This window comes from Aristolochia californica, unplaced genomic scaffold (assembly GCF_029961685.1).
Source record: "Aristolochia californica isolate CCGP_79_NKW_82.1479 unplaced genomic scaffold, dmAriCali1.0.hap1 SCAF_2, whole genome shotgun sequence".
NCBI classification, from domain to species: domain Eukaryota; kingdom Viridiplantae; phylum Streptophyta; class Magnoliopsida; order Piperales; family Aristolochiaceae; genus Aristolochia; species Aristolochia californica.
This window is the reverse complement of record NW_027181881.1, coordinates 3,675,928-3,702,935: the sequence shown is the minus strand read 5'-3', so window position 1 is coordinate 3,702,935 and position 27,008 is coordinate 3,675,928. Positions and strand designations below refer to the sequence as shown.

The window sequence follows — 27,008 nt, the reverse complement described above, 5'->3', positions numbered from 1 at the left end:
ACATTTCAAAACACGAAATGACAATTCTAATTACCCACAGCACGGTCCATAGTACAGATTAAGTCCCAAGTGTACGCCACGCACCCGACACACTACTCTTCAATGTGCCCTGAGACGACATCTAGCTCTAATCATATTTCACACGTATGTTCTAGCGATTACCACAGAACCCAGACACGACTGGACCCGTCCAAAGACTGGTCCAGATGAGGTTGATCTTTGTTCTTGGAAGCAAGTCCACGTGTAGCATATATCTTAGAGATCGGTCGTCTGGTCCCACAGAGTGTAGAGGCTGTCCCACAACCACAAGTGTCGCGCTGAAACACAATTAATTGATTATTTTGGTGGAAAGAAAACACAGCCATATATTTCTTTTCTTCATGTCATTTTCCGACGAGAAAAAAGCTCCACTTTTTCAGTGAAATGTTTCCGACCGACGGAAAGTGGTGGCTCTTCTGGAGTCACCGACTTGTCAAACGACTGGTCCTCCACTACTTTTTCTGCTTCTTAATTGCTCTCTAATCCAGTCCTTCTCAAATAAAGTGGATAAATGCATCGGAAATGATATTCAACTACTAAGTTCACATGGAAAAGGCTTGCAATTGGACTCTTCTAAACTTTTCTTTTTGCAAACGCCAATGTCCTGCCTTTCTCAAACTCTTGTATTAATTTGGAAATGATATTCCTGGAGGAGTTTGGCTTGTTAAGTTCTTGTAAAATTTTCAAATGCCGAAAGATACTCTTTTGCGTATTTACAAGACTTTGAAAGGTTCCCTTGCAAGAAATAAGTTGCATGACAGTTTTCTATTCGATCAAGACCTCTCCTTTCTTCTTAAATACCCCAAATAGATCGAGTCTCCGTGTTCGTTGATTTGATGTTTGCTCAAGTTATAGATACGCTGCGTTGACATAGGAGTGTCCGTATGTACTGCATGTATAAGTAGCTGGATCGAAGTAAATAAGGCACTGGCGAATTCTGATGTCCACTGATGGATGTGATTGTCCACCAGGAATATAAGCTGCATCACCCACATGGAGACCATGATCACCCTCGCCATTCCAGAATAGACCTTCAACTTTACTTGGATTCCTCTACCCAGCCACGAGTCCTTTCCGATTCAATCTTCCCTATAAAATCCCCCTCTTCGCATTCCCCTCTGCACCTCCATCTCTTTCTTTCTCTCTTTCTCTCTCTCTTCATCGACAATGGTGAAAGGAAAAACCAGCTTCCTTGTTTTCGTTTCCTGCCTGCTAGTTTTGCATCCCGGAGAGGTCTCTGGAGGGGGAAGACAGCACGCCGAGGGAGAGCTTGCAAAACAGTCTCTCCAAAGGTGGTGCGGCTTCACTAGATACCCTGACTTGTGCATGGAGACCCTGTTCGGCTTAGGGTTAGTTCAACAGCATGAAGCCATTGTGTCTGCTCTAATGGAAAAGATTAGAGATGAAACCGTGATGCATATTTCCGGTCTTCCAAATCATGCCATCCTCAAGGATGAATTAGATAGCCAAGGGAACCCTGTGACTGTAGGTAGAAATCTGGTTACATCACCTTACTGTTTTGTCGGTGTCTTTAGCATGTTTTGTCTTCATACATGTTTTAGTGTTTTAATTCTTGGAAACGTCACGTACTCAATTGCCACTTTTTCTTAGTTACTGTTCAAAGAAAATGAAAGATGCTAAAAAGTAGTAGTTAATACACACAATACGATAAAAAAGTTATTTAGTGGGAGCATGCGAAACCGTTTATGATCATGTTTCGCACCAAATGGTTTCTAGATCAGCCCCTTGTCTATCTTTCTCGTAAAGTTGTTTGACTTGGTTTCATGTTCGTTGTTTGTTCCGTGGAGGCTATTGTTACGAGCTCATGGACATGTCTCTCAGACGGCTAAATCAATCACTCGTAGCTCTGAATCGCTCTCCTCGCAAGAGCAAGTCAGACATGCAAACATGGCTGAGTGCAGTGATGGCTTTCCAAGACGCCTGCAAAGACGCCGTCAAGGACCAGTCTGGTGCTCTATTCACGGAGATTTCCCACAAGATGGACAACCTCTCCAAGCTCGCCAGCAATGCTCTAGCTCTGGTTAACCGAATCACCTCGCGCCCGGAAAACACCTCCGACGAGCCTTTCCCGATGTGGGTGTCCGGGAAGAATCGGAAACTGCTGCAGACCACCGGAATCAGGGCGAATGCGATTGTGGCACAAGACGGGACGGGGAACTACAAATCGATATCTGAAGCAATAAAGTCAGCTTCAGGCGGACGTTTTGTTATCTATGTGAAGTCAGGTGTGTATAGGGAAAAGCTGCACATCAACAAAGATGGTATCACTCTGATAGGAGACGGGAAATATTCGACGGTAATTACTGGAGATGATAACGGTGCCGATGGCACAAGCATGCCTGCTACTGCAACAGTAGGTACGAGATCATGAATGTTCAAAATTCTTCTTTCTACTGTTCCGAGTTTCGTACTTTAGCGATTTGCATTAATAAGTTTTCACTGTTAGAAGATTCTAGACCAGCCACCAAAAATGTCGGTGAATTGCTCTCCGAATATCAATATGCCCATATTTCGTAAAAGATTGAACACTAAAGCTTGTATATCACTTTCAAATATCTATCTATGGACTACGTGAAAGATTTGACAAGAGTGAAACGGGACTACCCTATCTTCCAGGTCACATTTCTTTCTTTCTTAATTTGCAGCCGTCACCGGAGACGACTTCATAGCTAAAGATATTGGAATCCAAAACACAGCGGGACCGGGCGGTGGCCAAGCTTTAGCCTTGAGGATCTCTTCGGATCGCTCAGTTTTATACAGGTGCAGTATTGCAGGCTACCAGGATACCCTTTACGCCCTCGGGCTTCGCCAGTTCTACAGGGAATGTGATATTCATGGCACAATCGACTTCATCTTTGGCAACGCAGCAGCCGTTTTTCAAAGCTGTAATATCATTCTTCGGCGGCCTCAGTCCGGGTCCTACAATGTTATTCTCGCAAATGGGAGGTCGGACCCCGGCCAGTCCACAGGCTTCTCCGTCCATAAATCCATGATCATCGCCGGATCCGATCTTTCTTCCGGGCACTCGGTGGAGTCGTATCTGGGGAGGCCATGGAAGGAGTACTCTAGATCCGTCGTCATGAAATCTAAAATTGACAGTGCTATTGTATCCAGAGGATGGATTGAATGGGACGATAATTTCGCCCTGAAGACCCTCTATTTTGCAGAGTATCTAAACGAAGGGCCCGGTGCTGGAACTTCAGGAAGAGTCAAGTGGCCTGGCTATCATGTAATAGGACCCAAGGAGGCTCTTCAGTTTACTGTTGACAGCTTCATCAAGGGATCATCTTGGTTGCCCTCTACTGGAATCGCTTTCGAAGCTGGCCTCACTTGAATATATCACGTTCTTCTCTACTGTACAGCGAACTAGGATGTGCAGCACAATGGTGCGTACAATTGTATAAACTAAAATTAAGATTGCCATCCCTGTAACTAAAGAATAAAGGACTTCTGCTATATCTTTACAACTTTTTTCTCAGAGATCCGAAGAAGACCAAGATGACAGTGATAATATACAAAGTCAGCGATACTTAACATGTACTCTTAATTTGTGAGTAAGATGTGATGTTACCGACAAACGATAATGAAGGAACAGGATGTGAGAGAGTTAAGGGAGGTCATCGGAGTTGATGAGATTGGTTTGGCCATTAAGATCCATAAGTTAGAGAAGCTTCAGCAAGTCACATCTGTTAAAGCTGGATTAGCGGTCCTCGAAAACAGTCATTACATAAGCGTCATTTCCATGAAAGAATCGTCGGGGAGAAGATGGAAAAGTGAACGAAAGATCACTAAACTTTATTAAATAGAAAAAGCATAGCCTTAAGAGCACCTTAATTAGATATAAGATTTAATGAGTCAAAGTTTTAGATATTATATTAAAAGTGTTCCTCTATATAAGTTTTACTTTGGCTTAATTTGATCCAACCTCCGTGTTTGCCTACGTAACAGAAGCCTGCAGACTGACCAGGCTTCCATTACCTGAACCGAAGGAAGATGACCAAATCTCTGGGTAGCAGAAATAGCCATTTTCTGTTTTCAAATTTATGTATAAATACTCAATGTAATCTTAGTTATAATCGTGGTGAATAAAGAGACTGTTAATGAAATCTCACACGTACCCCTCTAGAATTAAGGCTACCTTGTGGATTAATCCAAAGAGTTCACATCAACAGAAGCTAATCGCATTTACGTTCATGGATACAAGTCTACGTGTGATAAGAATGCAATTAGGGAACGACTAAGAAGCTGAAGAAAGTTGTTGGGCAATCAGTTCTGTGGTGGGACGACTATTCTGGATCGAATAAAAAGTTGACGCGCACTCTAAGCTTTACCCTAACCTTTTTGCCTGATTATGAAATGTGAAAGAAACCATTGGTTACTTTTCCTTCGTTCGATTGTGAAATATATTCCCACTGCCCACTCATGATGTGGAAGCACTCATAGTTTGACGCATTATTTGTTTAAATAATATTAAACCCATTTTAATCCCATTTTTATGTTGAAAGAAGATCCCTGGAATAGAATGACCGCTCACCTCTGAAACAGTGTGCACGAATTAGACACGAAAGGGGTATCCACCCACTCCTACGTGAATGCATCCTCCTCCTCTGTTGAATGCAGCACATCGTACCGCTGCTGGGGATCATTTTTATTCATTATGTCTGTTTCTCTTTCCTTCACTCTCTTTCTTCCACATCTTCGTCTTCTTTGCCCGAGTAACTCTGTTTGAGTTGCCTCTTCTCCCCAGCTTGATGGATTTGATTATGTGTTCACATTATAACAGCTGCAAGAAATTTCAATAAAATCCGTTTCAGCTGGTCAAGATGGGAGGAGAAAAGAAAATGGACAGTAAACAAATCAAGCAGGGAAATTAGAAATGTTCTTATGCCTGTAGCCGCAGAATAAGAGCTTCTGTTTAATAGAAAACTGTTCAAGATCACGACAAGTAGAATACGTATACGAAAAGACCCAGGACTGATAGTGCTAAGTGTCGAGACCTTATCCCTGTTCCCTTCATGGTGGAAGTTTTATCCAAGCTGCCGACTCCCCTTCACTTTCACATCTCTATTGCTACCACCCGTTTTCTTCTGAAAAACATGACTAATATGCTTTTCAAACGTAGCAACTTTTTTGATTTGCCCTGATCAATATAAAATAATAGCGATAATAGTCCTTCTCCGACATCAAAACTATCTCGAAGGCTACCGTTTTGAAACAAGTTGCAAGGGAATAATCTTCTCCTCATCATTCACAGGTCCGGACATTCAGTCGCTTGCTCAATGATTGCGTACTTACGATCATGGCGCGATGAATTTGAGGCATAACAAACCAGTTAATCATTTAGTCGTGTAACTAAGTGGAAGAGTATAGATAGAAAGCGACTGAGTAAGAAGTAAAAATAAAGAAGGCGTGAAGTTGCTTTCGTGTTCTGGATCTTCTCATCTATATCTGCATCAGTTAAGAGTAAAGGTACAGTAAACTGATCATTCTCCTGGTCAAGAAGTGATAGATGCAGTAATGTATTCATTTAACAGAACCAACGTAACACACGATCGATTGGAATAAAACGTCTCTTTAATTGGGTCTCATCGATGAGGTTACGAGGGACATTTTGTCAAGAAAATGAGGTCAGCTCATAAACTTATCAAACGCTTCTTTGGAGGGTGTAGGCCAGATGGTGATTAAAGGTGTTGCATTATGGAGGTTTTGAATAATGGAGATGGATATGGTTGAGCGTCTGTGATTGAAAATATTTCATGAGAAGGGCTCCTGTTGTGCGAGCAGCCTTCTGCTTGGAATATCTACACCGCACTCGGATGCTGTTTCACCTGTCGTCCTCTATCTTCTTCCCTTCGAGACGTTGCTGCCCTAATTTCAGTTCTCATCCCTTTGCACGGGTTTGGCTCCTTCCTATGTCAATCGTGATAAGAAGATAGAGAGTTTTTCAGGGCTGGGGACGTTCATATAATTCATGATCAATTCAATTGTTAAATCTATCATTAGATTCATTGATCCAGGGAAAAAAATTCCTTTTAAAATGATCATATTAAAATTTTTCAAGGTCAGCAGAGATGATCTTCGCGGGCGACTGGTGTATCAATTTTTTAAGCCTGTGTATTGACATTTACGTACCTAATTATTAAAAGCCGATCCTTTTTCTTCCCTAAACTTTATTGGGAGCTACAGATACAAAGGCCTTGACCTCGGATCTTCCCTAAACTTTATTGGGAGCTACCAGTAGTTCAGCTGTTCTAAGATAGTAGACACAAAAGGGTGGGTGTCCGAATTCAAAATAAAACGTATATCACAATTCAACATTTTCCGTTGTGCTTCTCCTTGCTTGTCTCTATCTCAGTGGCCTCCGCAGTTCATTCAGATGGTGGCCTGGTGTGTCAAGTTGAGGCCTTAGATTGGGACTTTTGCATTTAATAGCTGTCCTTCAAGCAAGACTTCGATTCTCTCTACTTACTTCCTCTGCGTAGTCCCCCAAGTACATAAAAAGGACGTAAAAGGATTACAAATGCTCCAAGCATCCAAGCAATATTGTCAAAAAGTAGCCGTCGTGACCACAAGAGGTTTTAATCATTCAGGAATTGCACCTCCAATCTCTCCAACGGTCCCCCCCCCCCCACCTTTTCTTTTCACTATATTGATGATCTAAATTCACTATAAACGAGGACCACATTTCTAGGAGATAATCACGCTTCAATGAATAAGACGTAAATCAGCATTTACAGAACAATATAAAGGCTGAGTACTGAACTTCAAAAGCATAACTAAAAGTGACCCAGTTTTTGGAAAGTAGCTCTTGGAAGGAGACGCGAAGCTTCTAACTGGCACAAGCGTCATGTCCTCCTAGAAATTTATAGTGATTAAGAGGAAGAACACTGTGAAACCCGACAACTTTCGGTGATAGAAATTCCATGTCATTCAGGTTTAAGGTGTTTGCATGAAGATAAAGAGTAAGAATCCACTAGAAGCATTTCCAAGAGAGTTCTACTCAAGAGTTGGTTTTTTATCATGAAGCTGATGATGGAGTTTCGGAATTTAGTGAGGATCATCTTCGTGTCAAGTAAACGAAATTAAATGAGGCGGAAGTTGACCTGTTTCCCTAAAGTAAAGCTAGCTGTCGTAGATTTGGACAAATGATCTTTACAATTAAAAGTTAAATAATGAAGCTTTGGAAAATGCGATAACTATTATATGAGAAGTCATATTCCCAGTTGACAGGCACCATAGTGGCTGTTAGTGTGGATATACTCACACGCAGTCACCCTATAGACTTAGAATTTGTCACCGAAAGCTTCTGATCTTAGATTACCCGATCTTCGCTGCGCTGGTTAAATGCAGGTTTAATTAACTGGTAGAGAAGCTAGATTGTCATTTATCAGTCATGCACTACCATCGCCTTCTTGCTAATTAGTTGGAGAACAGCTGTATTAATTGGCTTCTTCATTAGGACTGTATTATCCAACGTTTTAATTTTTTATATTCGTTTCCTATTATTGACCGGTTGTTCTTCCTTCATCCATCGATAATTCTGGGTTCACACCCTGTGAAAAAATGTCCTATATAAACTCCTCATTCCGCTCCCATACTCTTCATCCTTCTCATCACCATCTCTCTACTATGAGATTCTTTGCTACCAGAAGCATACGCCAGTGGCTGATCCCAATGGATGGAGATCAAAGTGTTCGTAGTTTGGCATCATGGGCTTGGCTCTTATGCCTGCTACTTGCCCTTTGTCCTGCTCAATCGTCTTCTTCCTCACATCCCAGCAACCTTACTATTCCCAGTGCAATTGCATCTTCATGCAAAAACACCCTTTACCCACTCTCTTGCGAGCATGAGCTCCTTTCGATGGCTACTTCGCCTTCCCATACCGTACGGGAGCACTTCGACCTATCAGTTCAGTTCGCCATGAACCAAATACAGTCTGCCCTGCTACTTGTCCAGAAACCAAACCCCATAAAGAAAGAGGCCGGACCCCAGCTACCAACCGGCATGGACGACTGCTTTGAACTACTAACCGACAGCCTGAAACAGCTCTCGGATGTCATGGATACAAAAAAAGACCCCACCCCCGATGACATACAGACATGGCTTAGTGCCTCGCTCACGAGCCAAGGCACGTGCCTCGATAGCCTCAGCACCGTCAACTCCGGCAAGGAGAAGGATTTGATGGCTGCCCTCGCTAATAACCTCACAGAGTTCATTAGTAACTCGCTCGCACTCTACAAAGCTAGCGGCGCGACTGAACTGACCAAGAAGAAGAGAACTGCCGGTGGAGGCCGGAACCGGAAGTTGTTGTCGGACGATCATTTTCCGGCTTGGGTATCTGCCGGAGATCGGAAGCTTCTAGAAGCTTCGCTAGACGAGATGGGAGAGCGGCTCGTAGTCGCCCAGGACGGAACGGGCACACACACGACCATAGGTGACGCAATAGCGTTTGCATCACTTGCCGCTAATGGTGGCAGATCTGTAATTCACGTCACAGCTGGCATGTACAGTGAAAACCTAAAGGTGCCAGGCGGGAGTAAAATTCTTCTAGTGGGAGACGGGAAGGGTAAAACAGTCGTCACAGGCCATAAAAGCGTCAAAGGCGGATCAACCACGTTCGGTTCTGCCACTTTAGGTAAGTCATAACATAAATCCCATACCAATTACAAACAAAAAAAATCTCGTCAACCGAATATCCCATGTTCATATTTAGAATTTTGAATGAAAAGTCGGAAAACACCCCCGTAAGAGCTAAAACGTGGTGCGGTTCGGTTTGGTTTCAGCTGCAACCAGCGACGGGGTCATGGTCCGAGACATGACCATCGAGAACACGGCCGGACCGGAGAATCACCAAGCGGTGGCCCTGCTGGTGAAGTCCGACAGATCGGTGATTTACCGTTGCGCCATCGTCGGCTACCAGGACACCCTCTACACTCACTCCGGTCGCCAGTTCTACAGAGACACCGACATCTACGGCACCGTCGACTTCATCTTCGGCAACTCAGCGGCCGTCTTCCAAAACTGTAACATATTCCCTCGTAAAGGCGGTTCCGGTCAGAAAAACTACATCACGGCACAAGGTCGAAGCGATCCCAACCAGAACACGGGGATCTCCATTCAGAGGTGCAGGATCCAGGGCAGCTCCGATACCTTCCTCGGCCGACCCTGGAAGAAATACTCCAGGACAGTTTTCATGCAGTCGTTCTTAGATAACTCCATAGACTCGTCAGGGTGGGCCGCCTGGGCCGGTGGCTCAAACTCGAATTCATTGTTCTACGGGGAGTACATGAATTCGGGACCAGGCGCAGGAACAGGGGGGAGAGTAAGGTGGCCAGGGGTGCACCCGGCGCTCAGCGTGGCGGAGGCCTCCAAGTTTACGGTTGCCGAGTTCATAGCCGGCACCTCCTGGCTGCCTTCAACCGGCGTGGAGTTCAACTCCGGGCTGGGCGCATAGGCTGGAGGCCAGAATTAGAGTGCATAATAATATGTGATAAGTGTGTCAAGCATGGTAAAGCATATATGGGATTTATTAATATAGGTGAAGCGTCCAGGTTTGAAAATGGAAATGAAAGAAAAGGAGACCAAGGGTTTGAATGATTAGGATTTGATCATGGATGGTAAACTTGTTAGTCTATTTAACAATTGTACATTACAAAGCAGCTTGTACTTGCAAAATAAGACTGGATTTAGCAAGAATAAATGTAAGTTTCTCCAATATTGCTCTCAAATTGTTTACTCGTATTGATCCCTCTATTTGATTATATGGACGAAGAAGGTTTATACTTTAGATAAGATTTTAATGGGCTATGGCAACTGTGGTTGGTTTCATCCTTAATCATAGAGCACTAAGCGGCCAGTAACATCTCTTGTCACTTGTCTAAATGAAAGGAACCACTTAACGGCAAAGACATCGATGTCCAGTTTAATATAAGAGTGTTTTAGCTTTTATGTAGGCACTAACATAGGATTTAACCACACTTATATGGGAAGTTGAGTTGTGGGGGGCTAGTTAGAACCAGCATGCAGTTACTATCTTGGCTTCATGTTCATGTCATATCAACTTGTCAACTAAGAAAATGAAGAAAAGATTCCGATCTTGGCAAGCAAGCGAAGCTCTTTTGAGACCACAAAAATGGAGTATGAGCAACCTTTCAAGTTTCGAAAGGTAAGTGGACCATTCCTATCCATTTGTGATTTGCTGAAAGAAATTCATATTTTTTAACTCAAAATTATGAGCTATCTGCTAAATAGGAAGGAGGAAAACGAGTTCGACTTCCTCTTCTTGTTGATACTTTCTTCTTACGTTTCTTGTTCTGCCATGATTTCGGTTTTGAATAAGTGAAGCAACGAGCATGTCATCGGTCTTTGTTGATAATCATGGACGTTCTAGAGGTGAAAAGAGACGACAGGAAGAAAAAATGAGAAGAAACGGAAGACTAACAAGTAGGAGTGGCATTGAGCCTAGCCGACTCAGCAAGTCAACTCGAACTTAGTGTAAGCTCAACTCAATTCAAATTTTACCTGAGTTTAGCTCGAGCTCAAACTTTGAACAAGACTTGTTAAGTATAACAAACTGAACTCGAGATTTTCCCAACTCGACTGTTGTCTTGTGGGCTGACTTGTTAGCATCTATTTTCTTACAAAAATACCCTTTCTTATTGTTCTCATCATTTTCTTTTTTAGTGGTCGATGGTTGCTCTTATTTACCTCAAACCTCAAAGATGATCAGTCGTGCAGTCCTTTCGGGTCCTTCAACATCTAATGTTGCTATTTGCCAATGGAATAAATGCTATTATTGGAAAAGTTTAGTTTTTCTATTAGGTCTATTAACCTGGCTATTGTATATTAATATGCTTTGCAAAGCCTTAGACTCATCTACCATAGCATGCAGTTTAATCATACTAAGCTCATCACCAAATTCTCTCTATTCATTTTTTGTATATTTGTTTATTTTTTTAGTTTTAAATATTTTTTGAGCTCAAACATGGCTCAAGTTTGAACTTGAGCTCATTTAAAATTTTTGAGCCAAAGATCAAGTTTAATTTAAGGCTTGAGTCTTGTTGGTAGGGGTGGCTTAGAGTCTCGCTCTCTCTCCCGCTCACCCGCTCCCGGTCTCGACTCTCGAGCCCGTTAATGAGCCGGTTCGTGAGCTTTCGAACCGAACCATGGTTTGGTCGAACTTGGTTTGTTAACTCAAACGAACCTTATCTAGATCTCGAACTCGGTTCAAGATCCAGATAAATCAAATCGAACCGAGCCGAGCTAGAGCTGCTCGGGAACCGGCTCGGTTCGATGCTACCCCTAATCGTGGTGGCATAAATGGTAAATTGTAAAGTTAAATTTCCTTTCAATTTCCACCCATAGGATTAAAAAAAAAAAGAAATGTAGATTTAAGTACAGACAGACATAAGTGGAAATTCCGCAAACGTTGACCAAAAGAAAAATTAACTAATATTTTGATCTTTAGATCTAATTAACAGCTAAGATTAAGTAAGGAGGATTAAAGAGATCCAACGGCTGAGATCTCATGTGGATGGTAGATGAACATGAGTTCAATTTGAGGCTTGAATCATGATTGATTATAAAAGGTACTTCACCTCGTCCCTTCGTCACGGGAAGACTCGCCGAGGCGTTGCCGCTTTTCCATGAGCGCAAGAACACGGTCTCAATACCTTGACCCGCCGCCTCCTCCTCCCAGAAGGCCGCAACTGCTCTGGTAAATCGGTGGTTGCTCTGGTAAATCAGGTTCTGGGAGGAAGAGGTGATGGTTCGATGTCTTGAGCTCTCCGAATGCGTCGTACCTCCAATGAGTTCCCCCTCTTCTCATCTTCTCTTTATCTTTTCTTCCCTTTTAATTCTTTGGTTTTTTCTTTTCTTACTTCTCTCTTTTCTCTCCATTTCATCCAAGAATTTCTTCCGAGTTTCTCTGTAATCTTCGTTTTCCTGGTAATGTGCTCGCCCATGGAGGCAACATGTCTTTACCATTCTTTCGTTGTGTACGTTTGCATGCATTTTCAATCTCCTTCATTCTCTGTTTCTTGTCTTTTCTCTTGTTATTGGATTCTTCAAGCGTGTTTCTCCAAGGGAATATGTCTGCGGTTTCAGGCGAGAAGCGCCCCTGAGAATACCCACCAGTCTCCATCGGCTACAAGACTCTCCTATCTTGACAGGCATACATAGAAAGTAAGTACAGACAGGCATAGGTGGAAATTACTAGAGATCGATTGACAAGAATATCGTCTGCCTGTACACGAGGGTTGCTGAAGATTGACAAGAATGTCTATTTTCACCTACAAGAATTGTTGCCAAAGATCGATTACTGGTTACCCTTCAATCTGTTTCGGTAGCTTCTCCTATCTCGAGTTGGCAGATGATCTTGATCAAGATGTGTATCGATAGGCTTCATTATTTTATAGAATGTAAAGTTGTGGGGGTTAGTTTCTTTGTGGTGTTACTATTGAGGTGGATTAATAAAGATTCAAATGTAAGTTTTGTGGTTGTCTATAGAATGTAAAATGATGACTTTAGAGTTCTTCCTTTTGGCTTTAGTTTCCATTTTTAAGTAAATTAACAAGTAACTTTTGAGTTTTTAGACATGAGATTTTGAAGAACTATTTGGAAAGGAATGCTTATAGGAGCTTCCGTTAATCTGATTATTTATATACTCCATGCAAGGTATTGAAAGATGTTCCCGGCTTTTATCAGAGAGATGAACCGATGCAGAAAGAGAAAAATGAGGAAGAGGTAAACTGTGGTATGAAAATGAGGAAGAAGGCGAAGGGAAATAGGAAAGAGAAGAACCAGGCACGACGGCAAAAGAACAAGAGAAGAACAAGAAGGATAAGGGGGGTTGGGGGTTGGTAGTTTAAGGAAAGACAGGGAGAAGAAATGACAAAAGAGGTTTGACAAGAGAAAGGGATTACCACCAAGGCAAGGAAAAGAGGAAGAGGGAAAGAAACTTAATCACAGATCAGCTGTAAACAGAAGGAAACATATAGACACTGTTGCAAGTTTTCCATGGAAACACGGATCCTGATTAAATGGTCCTTGCAGATAAGTTGCAGGTGAAAACCCTCCTAACATTTCCTGAGAAACAAGTAAGAAAGCCATATAGAAGTTTAAATTAAATGCTTCTCCCTGTTTTTCCTTCCATATCTTTATCCTAATAGATAAACTACTAATTCAACAAACAGTTACCCAAACCAAGAGGTGACTACTAATTCAACAAACCACTCCTTCCATCAGGAATGTTTTCAGAGGGGCAGAAATCCTTATTCACAAACCACTCCTTCCATCATTGCCATCAAATAAATCATCCCTTCGATTAAGTAAACTAATTCTTCAAACAAATAGGGTGAGAAGGGAGCCACACACTTCCGCCATGATAATCTTCTCTCAGAAGCCAGAAAAGGCCCGACATTGAGATTCCCAATGTTCCTTCACTTGCTTCATCCTCTCCCTCCTTTCCCATCGGCTTCTTTGCACCCAGTACTCATTGCAGCTGTTAAAGCAAATGGATGATTGTAGGATAAGCTACACCTGAAGAATAAGACAACATTAAAGCAAATAAAACCTCTAAGAAAGTGTACCTTCGGCTTAACAAAAGATTCAACTCCTCTAAATGGATGGCTCCTTCATAAACTCCTTCCTGGAACACAAGGTCATGTATTTTAGTGAAAGGGATCTCCTGATAGTAAAATGACATCTACTTCTTGATTGCTGAAAATCAAAAAATATTGAAGTAGCTGGTAGATACTTCTCTGCATAAAGGGCATTTTGCTTTGCTGTCTGCAGCCTTCAGGTCATCGACTATCGTTACGGATGCAGCAGAACATGCACACATATAACAAAAGATATGCCCACATGTCAAAGAAACAGGATCAAATACTGTATCCTGCAATTCGAAAGACATTATCATATCATCCTCGGAACTGTTTATATTTCCTAATCAAATAAACAACAAAAGGCAATAAGGTATATGATTAGTCAACTAACCAAGCAGATTGAACAAGTAAGATCGATATCACATCTGATAGAATCAAACAGGGAACATGAAAGAGTTGGCTTGCACTCGTCAAACTGGAGTGAGCAGTCATCGAAAAACCCTTTAGCGACTGCCCTTTTATCCTTGCTTTCCCTTAAGTTAATATGAAAGGCCATTAATTCACAGAGCCAAGGGGACTTAAGTATCTCTATATGCATCCTGTGTGCCTGTGTTCTGAAAGCCTGTCCTTGTTTAGAGTAATGTATCTGTATGTTCATAAGTAGAACATTACTACCAGTAAAGAAATGGTCAGTTTAGCATAGTGAAAACTACCTTGTCATACTTCTTTAGGATTTTTCTAATGGCAGTTGCATGAATCATTGCATAGGTTACCAAATCTTTCCCTTCCTCGATAGAAGCAAGATGACTACCATGCAGCTTGCTTTTGAACCAGATAAAATATTTTCTAAGACCTGATGCTAGATGTAGCTCGAGCAATTTCTGGGCCCTCTTGTTGAAGCAACCCACAACTTCAGACATCTCCTTCAGGAGGGAAGGGAAAAAAGTTCCATCACATACTGCAAGTCAACTAGCAATTCAGACAATCAAACACTGGAAAGTACATTACACATGGAAAAACATACTATTCAAGTCAAGGATATTAATGAACTTGAAAATATTCAGCAAACTCACAAGACAATCTAAAGCAAGCAAATCCAAAATTAGTTCAAAAAGATTTTAATAGGCAACACTATTAACCCATGTTCCTACTCTTTATTTCTGGAAAAGGCAACTCAAAAGACGATAGAAAGAAGGCAAAAGCAAGATTAATAACTACTAATTCTGTAACTGAGGATTGATAATCAGTTTCTCTGCTACATACTTTGCAGTGAGATCCTAAAATCTATTATTTTACACCTCGCATCAATGGATTTTTCATGTGGTATTGACAATGTTTAAGCATGAAAAGGAAGAGTATGCCTAATAAAATTTTCTTATAATGGCAAATTTGTCAGTTCCCTAAGCTACCGTTTCAACTTAAACAGGGGATTTCTTTTTAACGAATGGCCACAATGTACTGATGATTCAGCTAATTCGGGTCCAAGAAGGGTATTGATACCTCATTTTCAACAAGTCCGCAGGTATTGATACCTCTTCATTCTCAACAGAAGCGTCGCTTCTATAGATAAAATGGATCAGGGAAAGAAACTGCCAACACCAAGCTAGTTTGCCACAAAGAACACAATCGAGTACGGGAAACCAGCAGCTCAAAAGTAAATTTACAGAACATGAGAAATATTCAAGTTACCTGGGCAATGATCGGGGCATCGGGATAAAGACGCAAGGGCTCCGTCTCTCTGCTTCTGGGATTGAAGGTCTCTCCTACACCTCTTGAGAATCTTCTTCAGCTTCTTGAATCCAACCCCAGGAAACCGCTTGTTCTGGTTCTGCATGTACTCCTCATATGTCTTGCAGAACTTCATCTTCCCCCCTTCCCCCTGACCGAATTCCAAATCAATATCACATCCCAATAACAGATTACGTAAAAAGGATCAGTAGATAGAATAGCGCTCCGAGACCACTCCAAGTGCAAAGCAGGGAGGAACGGTTTGTTTCTTCTCTACGTGGAGTATATTCTTCTGGGTTATCGCTTGCCGGAGCAATCAATCCTCAGTTCTTCTTTGTAAAGTATAAATATCACGCAAGGACGACACGCGATTCTCACAGGAGAGAAAGGGACAAACTTGAGGAGAAGGAAATGGCGGTTTCTCTGTTGGAACACATTAATTTCTCGCCCGGCGGATTATCAGGACTCGAAACCAACGGCTCCCCATTTTCGTGGCTAAAAACTTGTCGTATTCTTCTCAGATTTCCCCCTTATTAGTCTTATTTTCCTGCAATAACTTTTCGAATTTCAACATGAGCACGAGCAGCCCTTTTTTCCTTTTATTTTTCCAGTTGAAGGATTTTACTTTTGCCCATTTCGAGACAAAGAAAAACATAAGCCTCAATCTTGAATGCATAACAGGTGACAAGAGACGAGTTGGCAATGTTTAAGACGTATCCCACACTGTAAATGGCGTGCTCAAGCTATACTATTTCCTCCACTAAAGAAAACGAAAAGAAAAGGAAAACAATCTCATCCACCCTCCACCATGAGTGGCAGCGCAGCCCCTGTGACCGGCACCACAAAATCTTTATATAGAAAAATGATGACGAACGCCGCTGAGAGGGAGAAACGGATGAACGGTTTGAGTTGAAAGATGGAGTCACAGAGAAGAGAATGGAGCGCCCACTCGAGGAAGGGAATGGATTTGTAAGTTGGATTTGATGAATCATTCAGATTATGGATACCATGAGTCTCCGAATGATGGGGAAGAACCTAATATGTTGTTGTCATTAGTAGTAAGGTGAATTTGGGGCAGGTGAGTGGAGGGAGCATTCAGAGTAGTGCCCGGCGTTAAGCCAAAACAAAAAAATTGCAGGGTCGCCCGCGTGGCATAACTATACTCCAACGACCTCATTTTATCGTTGGAATCTAATAGAAATAATCTTTTTAAATACTGGAATAATTTAGAGCTTCTCACGCCGGCGACCCGGGTTCGATCCCCACGGCGAAATTTGTTGTGTCGTTTGCAGCAAAGGCCATGTCCGCCTCACCCTTTTCTCAGGTGTGGTCGAGCGGGCCAACGCGTGAACTGATACGCCGCTTTCTTCGTCAAACAATCGCGGAAGCATGTGAATTTCCCTCCTTTACAGGTTTCGCCAAGGTAAAGCTTCACGGATTTTCATTTTTTTCGTTACTTTTACCTCGATTTCGTCTTCCGATTATTTCCGTTAGAGAGGAGGTGATCAGAATGGGTCTTTGTCCTCTTGATTACGCTGGGTGTAAAGCGTGAGGATGAGAGACGAATGACGATTTTCTCCGTGTCTCCGAGTCTTCTCTCTGCTTTGAATTTAGTACAAGAACATTATTGCCTTTTTCACCTTTCTGCTTGCGGCTCGCACCTTGGAGACTATGGGCCAGCAACCTGTAATTTTGTTAAATGACACTGTCATTTTCACGTTTAGACTCTCTGTGCTGCGTGGGAAAAACGAACTCGTGTTCCTGGTAATTATTCGTTGTTTATTGAGACCAAAATCTTTTTCTAGCCTTCTGATCGAGCTTTTCTTCTCGGCATGGAGGGTTTTTTTTTTTTTCCTTATCTAAACAGGAGAAAGGCAAGCCAAAGTATGTTCTTGTTAGAGTTGTTAGAGTGACACGTATTCCCAAAAATAGATAGTAAAAATAGATAATGATCAAATTCTCTTTCTTACTAACTATTTTTAGGAATAATAATGGTCAAATTCTTATTTTCTTTACTTTTCTATGGGGCTCCAAAACCCTTAATGAATTCACTTTTTCTCCCATAGCTCATGTCTTTTTGTCCCGCACTCGTCTCTCCTCTCCCTAATCTTTCTACTACACTTTTTATTGTACATATTAACACAAAAAATACTTTTTCTAGGGAAAGTAGGTTACCCTATAATTCATTTTCACTTTCCCTAGGGGATCTACTTTCCAAGTGTACTAACACTCCATGTAATTTTTACAGTTTACATAAGCGAAAGAATAAAGAGGGGTGCATTGACACAGGGTAGGATTGTCATTTGATAAATTTGATATGGACTAACATAGTCTATAAAAAGAGAATCAAGAAGGCCCAGGGTAGCATTAAGTTGAGCCAACATGAACCTGTGTAGGTTTAAGCTTGGCTTGACCTTAAAATCTTCAAACTCCAGCTTGAAAATTTTTGATAAGTTTAAGCTCCAAGTTGAGCAAGGTTCGAACTTGTTAAATTTCTGGAAAAGATAAAAACATCATTAACTTGTTGTAATTTGAGAACAACGGGCATCTATTTATAAAAAAAAAGGAAACAAGTAGAATTCAGATACAATTAAACTATCATTATCCTAATTACACCCAAAGTTAAACTCTAAAAGATATGTCCTAGAACAATTGAACAATGAACATAAAAAAAAAACTAACATAACTAAAACACTTTTAACTAAAAATCTTCTGTGAGACCTCCTTCCATGAGACTCTTCTTGGACTCTACCATATTAATTATAACTCTATGAGACTTCTTATTGTCAAAGTTATGTAAGATTCTTTCATATCTACACTTCAACACTCTCCCTCAAACTGGAGTTTATAACTTCAGCTTGCAATGAAAAGGATTATTGGACTTTGGTTTTCTTTTCCTGAATTTTTTTTTTTCATAGATGCAAAAACTTCATCATTTATGTTCCCCCTTTCTTGATTATTTTGTAGAACAAAACACCTCTTTCTTAATCTTCTTCTTTTGTTTCTCCCCCTCAAGTTGGGGATAAAAGGGACATAGATAACCAACTTGGACAAAACACAAAATGGGAGAAAAAGTTCTCTCCTAACCATACAACAAAGTTCCATACACTAGTAAAAAATAGTCATAGTCTGAAATACACTTCGCTCAATTTTAAAAGCGAAAAAATGGCCCAACTTTAGGATACAACAAAGAGACAATATTTTTTTAAGGGTAGTTCAAACACAAATCACCTCTTGGAAGAATAACAAAAGACTTGATTCAAGTTGGATGTTAGGCATACTCCTATACTTTTAAGATAGTGGGTTTAGGCATTGCTTTGAAGTGATAAAAGCACAAAATGATAAAGTGATGAAATACTATGGAAAAACAACTTTTAACCAAAAATAGGCGATTATGCAACATTTATACTCCAAAGTTAGCTCTTTTTTTTTTTTTTGAAATCTAGGGGAGACTATAACTGTAGACTTAATATTTAATTTGACCCAGTATAACTTTTTTGGGTGACCACAATATTTAGGAGCTAAATGTACAGAAGATACACAACTAAGTAACAAAAACTCAAAACTTGAAAAAAACATCAAAGCAAAAAGTTTTTGGGGACCTTGAACGAGAACATCATGGAGTGATTAATTTTGACAAAAAATTTCTAATTAGAAGATTTCTGCCTATGAGGAGTAGGTACACCTTGGAATTTCTGTCTGAGAAGAGTACCATAGAGATTGCAACAACATTGACATCACTCCAACAAGAAGAAGTAATTGGATTGGATCACAGGTGGTACGGGAAGGGCTCAAGATTTAAGGAAACCAGTGGAGGAGATGGGGGCCATGGAACTTGGGAAACGAAAATGGGCTAATGATATCACCATGGGCTTAGAGTCGATGAACGACAAAAGGCGATGGAGATCATTGGGCAGGAGGGAATGAGAGGCAACTAAGAGGGTTTTTCAAGTAGAGGGAATGCCCGACGAACAATGAGAGTGAGAGAGAGGGAATGAGAGGCGACGATGAACTGTGAGTCGAGAGAAAAAAAAGGGAATGAACAACGAAGATGTGAATAAGAGGTGAGGTGAATGGCGACAACGATGGAGACGCAGTGCAGGAGGGAATGAAAGACAACTGAAAAGGATTTTCAAACAAGAAGTGACGAGTAGTGAAGGCTAGGAAGAGGGTCTTTGTGAACAGCGAATGACGAATGATGATGACGACAACGGGAAGAGGCAAGCCGATGGCGAGCGAGGCAATGAGTTAGGCGAAGGTGAAGGCAAAATGAGAGGGAATGAGTGGGGATTTGCCTTCATCATTGATCAAAATCGAATGGCTAGAATAGTTGTTATTTTTCGCATGAAACTGGGTTTCATATTAGATCTAGCCAGCAGGGTATAGACCAATGGGCTGTAAAGAACCCTAGAAGTGTGGGTCATGCATGAGGACCAAGCACAGGATATGAATTGCATATGGCAAAGCGTGAGGGCCACATGCCAATGAGGCACCAAGGTACTGAGCAACATTTATCAACTCCGATGTTATTTAAAGTTTAAAATCCTTCATCGTAGGGAAACGAGGTGAAGCCAAGCCACTCATCGCCGGTGATGAATTCTGAGACGGTAAATTGCAACGCGTCTTCGTAACTCATTACGTGATAACCCGGCCAGGTGACTCGTTGAGAAGTATCTGCACCAGGTCCACTATTCCCGTATTCTCCGTAATATAATGTGTCTAAACCTGTACCGTTATCGGACCATTCCAACCACCCAGCGGGGTCAATCAAACCATCGATGAATGATTCGATGTAGACTGTTCGAGAATAGGGTCTCCATGGCCGCCCCAGGTAGCTCTTTGTAGTTGTGGTATCGAGGTCGTCTCCGGCGAGGATGGAACAGTTCTGTATGGACATGCCGGTGGTCTCGTACTCGTCAGTTCGAGATTGTGCGGTAAAGGCGTTGGATTGGCCAGGCAGAGGTTGTCTGGCGACCAAGTTGCAGCCTTGGAAGACGACGGCGGCGTTTCCGAAGATGAAGTCGATGGTGCCATAGACGTCGCACTCTCGGTAGAATTGCCTGAACGAGTGGACATAAAGCGTGTCCTGGTATCCGAACATGGAACACTGGTAGAGAGCGACTAGATCCGCGTTGACCCTGAGGGCCACGGCCTGATGTTTCGCCGGCCCGGCCGTGTTGTAGATGCTTAAACCGCGAGCTAAGAAGCCTTCACCAGAGACAGCTGAAATTGTTCCCGAAAACTCTTTAGCTAAGATTGCAATTCCAATCCATGATAACAAAATGTTGGAAGGGCAAAATATTGGACAAAAGTTCATTCCTTGTTCATAAAACTTAGTTGTTTTACAAATGAGTTTATCAAAATACTGGAAGATTTCTCCTATTAGTAAATAATGGTTTCAGAGATTTTCTCAAAATACCGGAATTTCTCAAGGGTTTAAGTTATGGCCGGGAATGAAAGTCTTTTAATCTAATTAAGATCTTGATAAGAATTTTTTCATATTCTGACCAAATGGGCATCGACCTGTTCGCCAAGAAGGGGTGAAATAGAACAGTGTACTGTTCAGAAATATTGCCAGTTCTAGAGGATGCTTTCTCGGCCTTCTGATCTAATACTAAAATGGGTGGGCTTGCGAAAGACGAGCTGTTTAGAGGATCGACCAGTATTTTCACTCTGTCGGCAATTTCCACGGGAGTGATGTAAGGTGGGTCCTTTATTCTTCTCTCTCTTCAGTTCTCTGACCCAAGAGTCTCTTCGACTGAAGTCTGAATTTCTGAGCTCCATGGATCTAATGGAAGCATTTACTGTGATTAGAAGGAAAAGCTTTATCCACCCATTGAAGAAGTTGACGACAGAGGATATACTGATGGCAGAAACATTTAATGTAATTCCATTCGTCTATTGAAATCCTTTAAAAGAGATAACAACTCACCTACAGTTGCAGATCTGAAAGTAGTCCAACCGTCTCCAACGCTTCTGTTTCCGGTTATCACCGTCGTATCGTTTCCATCTCCCAGAAGAACGATGTTAGTCTTCTGGCTCGGAATCATCACATTTTCATCATAAAGACCCTGTTTCACAAAGATAATTATCCTGTCTGGACTGTTGTCAGGCGCATATTCGATGGCATCACTTATGGTAGTGAAATTGCCTGTTCCATCCTGCGCTACTGTCAGTATCGAGCTCGGGTCATACTCATCGCCGGAGCTCTGCAAAATCCTCCTGCTTTCCCTCGATAACCATTTCGGAAAGCCCAAAAGTCGTCGGCCCTTAGCGCCTGGGGGATTCGGATTCGAAAGAAGCGCGAGAGAATTGCTCACATACTTGTAAGTGTTAGTCATGGAATTGACCAGGGTGGGCTTAAGCGGTCCTGTCGCAGAATCTAATCCCTCAAGACAAGTGACCTTGTTGGTGAGCGATGCACTGAGGTATGTCTTCACGTCGGGTGCATTGTTAATTTTGTCGACCGATTTCTTTAGCGAAGATAGAGACTGCCGATGAAGTTCTTGACAATCTTGAACGGTCCCCTTTTGTTTTTCGACAATGCCGGAAGAGCCGCCTGCCTTAGCAAAGAGCTCTGTGAGCTTTTGAATCTCCGAAAGTGCAGTTTCCAGAGACTGGAGAAGGTAACTAATAATATCTGGGTTTATGCCTATAGAGATGGAGAGCTTGAAGGTATCGAAACACGTTTCAGGATATGGTGCGGATGTGCAGAGAGATTTTACAAGAGACTTGTGAACATCCAGTGAAGAAGAAGACGATGGCCGGAAATGTGAGGGTAAAGGCGCATTTAAGGCCCAACTCGCCGTGAAAGCAAGAGCAAAGAAGAAGAGGAGATGAAAACAAGCCATGGTGTGACCGGTGGCTCAAGAAGTCTAGCAGGCGTGTTTAAATAGTGGCGTTGGCATTCAACTTGCATGGTTTTCTTCAATTACAGACTCTTTGTACAGTAGCTTTTTCTTTTCCCTGTTTTTAACTGGATAACTTTGGAATCAAGAATTGCTTTTGCCTTACCCCTGTTCCCCAGAGATAAGAAATGCAGGAGCATCTAACCAGAAAAAAATCTTTTCTTTTATGACGGATTCGGCGGATAGCGATTGGGGAAGCATTTTTCTGACGATGGGTTCTGGGAAAGTTGTAGTTTTTTGTCTGGTTATGGTGGATTTTTTTCTGACCTCACGAGCAAGATGAAAATGACCTCCTCCTCTCAAGATATTTGTAAATTTATGTACTCGTTGCTAAAGCGCGTGGAAAGACATCGACAGCAGAAAGGAGCAGAAAGGAAGCAAATTGTGAGGTGTGAACTACCCCGCTTGGACAGCTACGTCAGTACTCCAGAAGTATGACGGAGCACCATTCTCTGATTCCGAACATCTTGCCCCGTCGAGCCAGTAGTATGAAATTGTAGAACTATAAAGGTCGATGGCTGTGCCATTTTACATCGGAAAGTAGCTCTTTGTTCTTTCTTCACAGCTGAGGAAAGTGACGACTCAAAATACCAAGTTATGACCACCGACATCGGTAATAGCAGTATAAAAGTCTGCAGACGCATCTGAAACGTGGGTCCTCTTTACACTGAAAGAAGCAAGAACAGAGAAGTAAAAACACCGTGAAAATTTCAACTGCGACAAGCAGCAGAAAGCACTTATGAGGAGGGTGATGAATACGCTTTGCAGTTTCCAGGCCAGGCGATCATCAGCATCGCTTTCAAATTTGCTCTATGCCGACACTGTTAACATGGTCACGATCAAAAAAAGATAACATAATTGAATCGGAAATCACATAAGTGAAAACAATCAGAAACGGAAAGAGAAAACATAGTCGATGGTAGTTGCAGGAGGCCCGTCCACTGGAGATCTTGGGAGCATGTTTGCGTAGAAGACAAGGAATCACAAAGGGTGACACAGATCGATTAACGGAAACGTTAAATCCTGTCACGAGTGACTAGGATTTCATTATATGGGAAGTGAAACCCATCGACAGCGTAAAGAGGATTTTTTTTGGTCGACCCGTGGCCTGAACGTGGTGGACCCATTCATGCCGGATGGTCGTGTGACTTGACCCGCTTTTTATTTAGCTAGCGACGAACTTTAAGAGTTCAAAGTTTCAAGGTGCAGTGTACTCTGCATTAACAACTGAAATGGGAATTACACGAATCCGACACTTGCCCTAAATTTCTATATATCATGCACGCTCTTTGTGCTAACACGTATCAGCCAAGACGTATGACGTATCGTCCCACTTGAACACTGCTAATTGTAACTTTGAATAGGTTGACATCAACATTCACGTCTCAAAAGGAAAACTTGTATGAACGTAATTATGTCACATGTATGATTCAAAGGTCCAAGCCCCACCATTGGACGGGCAACCAAAGATTTGCATCGATTAGCCTCGCCGCCGTGAAATTGTAAACTTCCCTTGGTTGGGTGAGTGCGTGATAGCTGCTCCACTTCACCCTGCCTTCGGTGCCTGACCCTGGCCCCGAGTTCTTGTACTCGCCGTAGTAGAGCTTATCCACCGGCGAGCTGCCGTTCCATCTGCGCCACCCTGCAGGATCGATTATCTCCGAGAGATACGATTGCATGAAAACAGTCGTCGAGTAGGGCCCCCATGGACGGCCCAGGTACGTCCGTATACCATTCGGTGACTTCCGTAACGAGCTCTCCGCGTTGACTCGGCATTTGTGGAAAGAGAACCCCGTGGTCTCATTCACACGGCTGCGCTTCTGGGCCGTCACGGTGTTGAACTGACCCGGATTGGGCTTGCGAGCCAGGATGCGACAGTTTTGGAAGGCAGCCGCCGCGTTGCCGAATATGAAGTCTACCGTCCCTAAGATGTAGCAGTCGCGGTACATCTGGCGGAGTGAGTGGGCGTAGAGCGTGTCCTGGTTCCCCTCGAACCGGCACCGATAACATATGGAGAGATCCGACTTGGACCGGAAGGCAACGGCTTGATGGTTCTCTGGTCCCGCCCCGTTATGAAACGTCAAATCTCGCCCCATGAAACCTGGTGCATTCACAGCTAAAAAAAACCAAAATACGATACAGTAAGAAATACCTCCCACAAAAAACAGTGCCAAGAAATATCTGTTATCACAATCTCTCTTTACAACTTCCCTTCATTTAGCAGAAATAATCAGAAAAGAAGACGCTTTCTTACCAAAAGTAGCAGATTCAAACGTGGAAAACCCACCGCCGGCGCTCCGATTATTGGTAATAATGGTCTTTTGCATGCCGTCACCAACAATCGCCAAATTCTTTTTACCACGGCCAATCCTGACTATCTCACGGTACTTGCCTTCCTTGACGTAAATTACAAATTGTTCGTCGTTCTCGTAGGGCACTGCTGCTTCCACTGCTTCCATGATGCTCGTATAATTCCCTGTTCCGTCCTTGGCGACTATAAGGTCAATCTTCAGGTCTTCCAAGCTCGAGTTTAAGATACCTATGGCGGCCTTCCTCGTGTACCACTTGATATCATGAGACAGAAGGTGGCCACCGACGGCGGTCATCTGGTTCACCATAGACAGAATCGTTTCGAATTCCTCAATCATCTTACGGAGCACTCCTCGAACGGAGGATTTGATCTTCTCATTGCTGATTTCCTGGAATCCATCGATACACGTTTCTTGATTCGTCAAGGCAGCGCTTAGCCACGCATTGAGATTGGTTGCTTGTTCTGGGCGCCCGTTATCTTCTACAACGCTCTTGGTCACCCAGCGCAACTCTTCGGACGTGAGGTCCAAGAGCTCCAGGCAGTCTGCGGCGGCTTTTTTGATTACTAAACTCTCACTGCTGAGGCCCAGCTTATGCGTGTTTTGGATAATATTCATGAACATGGTGCTGGCGCGGAGTTCGTGGCTTGCTGTTTCAATGGCTGAGCTGAGCCTTTTCAGGAAAACTTGGCCGGCGTTCGGTCGTGGCGGATCCGTGTAGGGTGAGGATGAGACATGGGTCGAGGTCAGGAGGAGGAATATGAAACAGTTGATGAGCACTTGGAAGCGATCCATTAGGGTTTCTGAAAAGCAAATTCGAGAGAGGAGGAGAGGAGAGGAGAGGAGGAGACGCAAAATAAAAAAGCGATCGAACAGCCGATTTCATGAAGCTGTTAAAGATGTAATTCGAACGCATCTCGGAGTTGTGGTTCAATTAGGCAATATCGTTTAACTAAATACTATCTAACTTCATACGGTCCTTGTATTTCGAGTCTTTTAGAATTCCCGCCAGCGACGGTTCCCGACTCCCCGACTTCCGACTCGGATGGGAGGAGGAACGATAGCCCACGTTTCTTCTTTCCGATTACTTTTAATTTTCCTTTCATTTTTTCGATTAAAGAAATAGAAAGCCAGAGAATCCCACCTTCTGCATGAACCTGAAACAGAGGTGAGCTTTGGATTTTAATAAGAGAACTTCGACAGAAACTCTACATGTAGTGGTGTTGAAAGTGCTTATATCAGACCAAAAAGATTATCCTATATTGATTGATTGGTTTGAAATTGTTAGGTTAAGCTTCATTATTTATTATCAAATATATTTTGCTTATCAAGTTTAGTAGCTTGAAATACTGGCGTTGAACCTAAGATCTGACTTCAAATATATGAGGTGCATCGACCCATACAAGTTGAAAAAAATGAAGAGTATTGTCTGATACATCTAATACATTATTGGATGTCAGAGTTTATTTCAAAACCGATTGTTAAACACTTAGTTAATACTGTCCAAAAGACCAGTTTGATAAGTAGCGGAAAGCCAAATACTTAACCCAAAACCACAACATCACACTCTAAAGTAGGTGGAACAAAGATCCCACATGTTAAATTGAAGAATGGGAACCACAAACGTGTTTCAGAGAATAATAGGTAACGTGGGTGAGCAGTGGTGGGATGAAGGATATTGAAACCAGTTGCCCTAAAACCTCGAAGCAATAGTGAAGGCGCAACATGAATATAAAAAGGATCGGCCCGATCGATATTAAATTCTCAACACTCCCCCGCATGTTGCCATTTGTGACTCGTGGAAACAAGTGAGACCAAAAATTGAACTTGGTACTTACTTTGCTCTTATACAATATTAAAACTAGTTGTGCTAAAAACTCGAGGTAATAAGGAAAGGGCAATATGAATATAAGAAGGATCAACCCGATCAATATTAAATTCTCAACGAATGAGTAATTTGACTTGACGTAAACCTATTCTACCCAACTCATTTAGTGTTGTTGGGTCGATCCCTCGCCCTATGAGGTAATCATACGGGTCTGGAGACCCCTGTCCTGACCCGACCTATACTACCACTGGCTCGAACTTGAGGTCTAAAGCTTCTGGTTCATGATGGTCTCCCGCTTGTTGCGGTAATCGTTTCAAATTTAGAAAGTACCTTGCCAGCGAGCTATCAACAATTCGGTATGTTCCAGGATCAACTCAGAAAGAGTCGGAACTCCGAAGAACGCTTAAATTAGTGAAATTTCTGCTGAAGCCAAAAATCACATCTATCGACTGTTTTAATATTTGACTTTATAAAGAATACGATATACATAAATTACGGCGTGACAATCAGGTACCTCACATCATGACCAGAAATCAACCGACGTTGATCAATCGTGTCCGCCTATCAGTGG

General features: G+C 42.3%; 5 protein-coding genes across 5 annotated transcripts; 2 read left to right on the top strand and 3 right to left on the bottom strand.

Moving 5' to 3' along the window:
- The first annotated feature begins 1,178 nt into the window (after positions 1 to 1,178).
- LOC137956010 (probable pectinesterase/pectinesterase inhibitor 54) lies at positions 1,179 to 3,595 on the top strand. Its single transcript, XM_068803288.1, has 3 exons — positions 1,179 to 1,528; positions 1,848 to 2,417; positions 2,706 to 3,595. Exons 1-3 carry the CDS (start codon positions 1,207 to 1,209, stop codon positions 3,392 to 3,394), a joined length of 1,581 nt encoding a protein of 526 aa, XP_068659389.1. The 5' UTR covers positions 1,179 to 1,206; the 3' UTR covers positions 3,395 to 3,595.
- Positions 3,596 to 7,680: 4,085 nt separating this feature from the next.
- On the top strand, positions 7,681 to 9,737 carry LOC137956595 (probable pectinesterase/pectinesterase inhibitor 35). Its single transcript, XM_068804144.1, has 2 exons — positions 7,681 to 8,695; positions 8,844 to 9,737. The coding sequence occupies exons 1-2, from the start codon at positions 7,690 to 7,692 to the stop codon at positions 9,512 to 9,514; spliced, it is 1,677 nt and encodes a 558-aa protein (XP_068660245.1). The 5' UTR covers positions 7,681 to 7,689; the 3' UTR covers positions 9,515 to 9,737.
- A 3,428-nt stretch (positions 9,738 to 13,165) lies between these two features.
- Positions 13,166 to 15,576, bottom strand: LOC137957111 (probable E3 ubiquitin-protein ligase BAH1-like 1). The gene is made up of 6 exons (XM_068804829.1): positions 15,354 to 15,576; positions 14,378 to 14,622; positions 14,056 to 14,310; positions 13,817 to 13,954; positions 13,650 to 13,708; positions 13,166 to 13,561 (listed from the first exon to the last, which is right to left on the bottom strand). The coding sequence occupies exons 1-6, from the start codon at positions 15,526 to 15,528 to the stop codon at positions 13,456 to 13,458; spliced, it is 978 nt and encodes a 325-aa protein (XP_068660930.1). The 5' UTR covers positions 15,529 to 15,576; the 3' UTR covers positions 13,166 to 13,455.
- A 4,146-nt stretch (positions 15,577 to 19,722) lies between these two features.
- LOC137956049 (probable pectinesterase/pectinesterase inhibitor 12) lies at positions 19,723 to 22,296 on the bottom strand. Its single transcript, XM_068803352.1, has 2 exons — positions 21,325 to 22,296; positions 19,723 to 20,615 (listed from the first exon to the last, which is right to left on the bottom strand). The coding sequence occupies exons 1-2, from the start codon at positions 22,241 to 22,243 to the stop codon at positions 19,930 to 19,932; spliced, it is 1,605 nt and encodes a 534-aa protein (XP_068659453.1). The 5' UTR covers positions 22,244 to 22,296; the 3' UTR covers positions 19,723 to 19,929.
- Positions 22,297 to 23,730: 1,434 nt separating this feature from the next.
- LOC137957027 (probable pectinesterase/pectinesterase inhibitor 32) lies at positions 23,731 to 25,404 on the bottom strand. Its single transcript, XM_068804728.1, has 2 exons — positions 24,555 to 25,404; positions 23,731 to 24,416 (listed from the first exon to the last, which is right to left on the bottom strand). Exons 1-2 carry the CDS (start codon positions 25,402 to 25,404, stop codon positions 23,731 to 23,733), a joined length of 1,536 nt encoding a protein of 511 aa, XP_068660829.1.
- Positions 25,405 to 27,008: the final 1,604 nt, after the last annotated feature.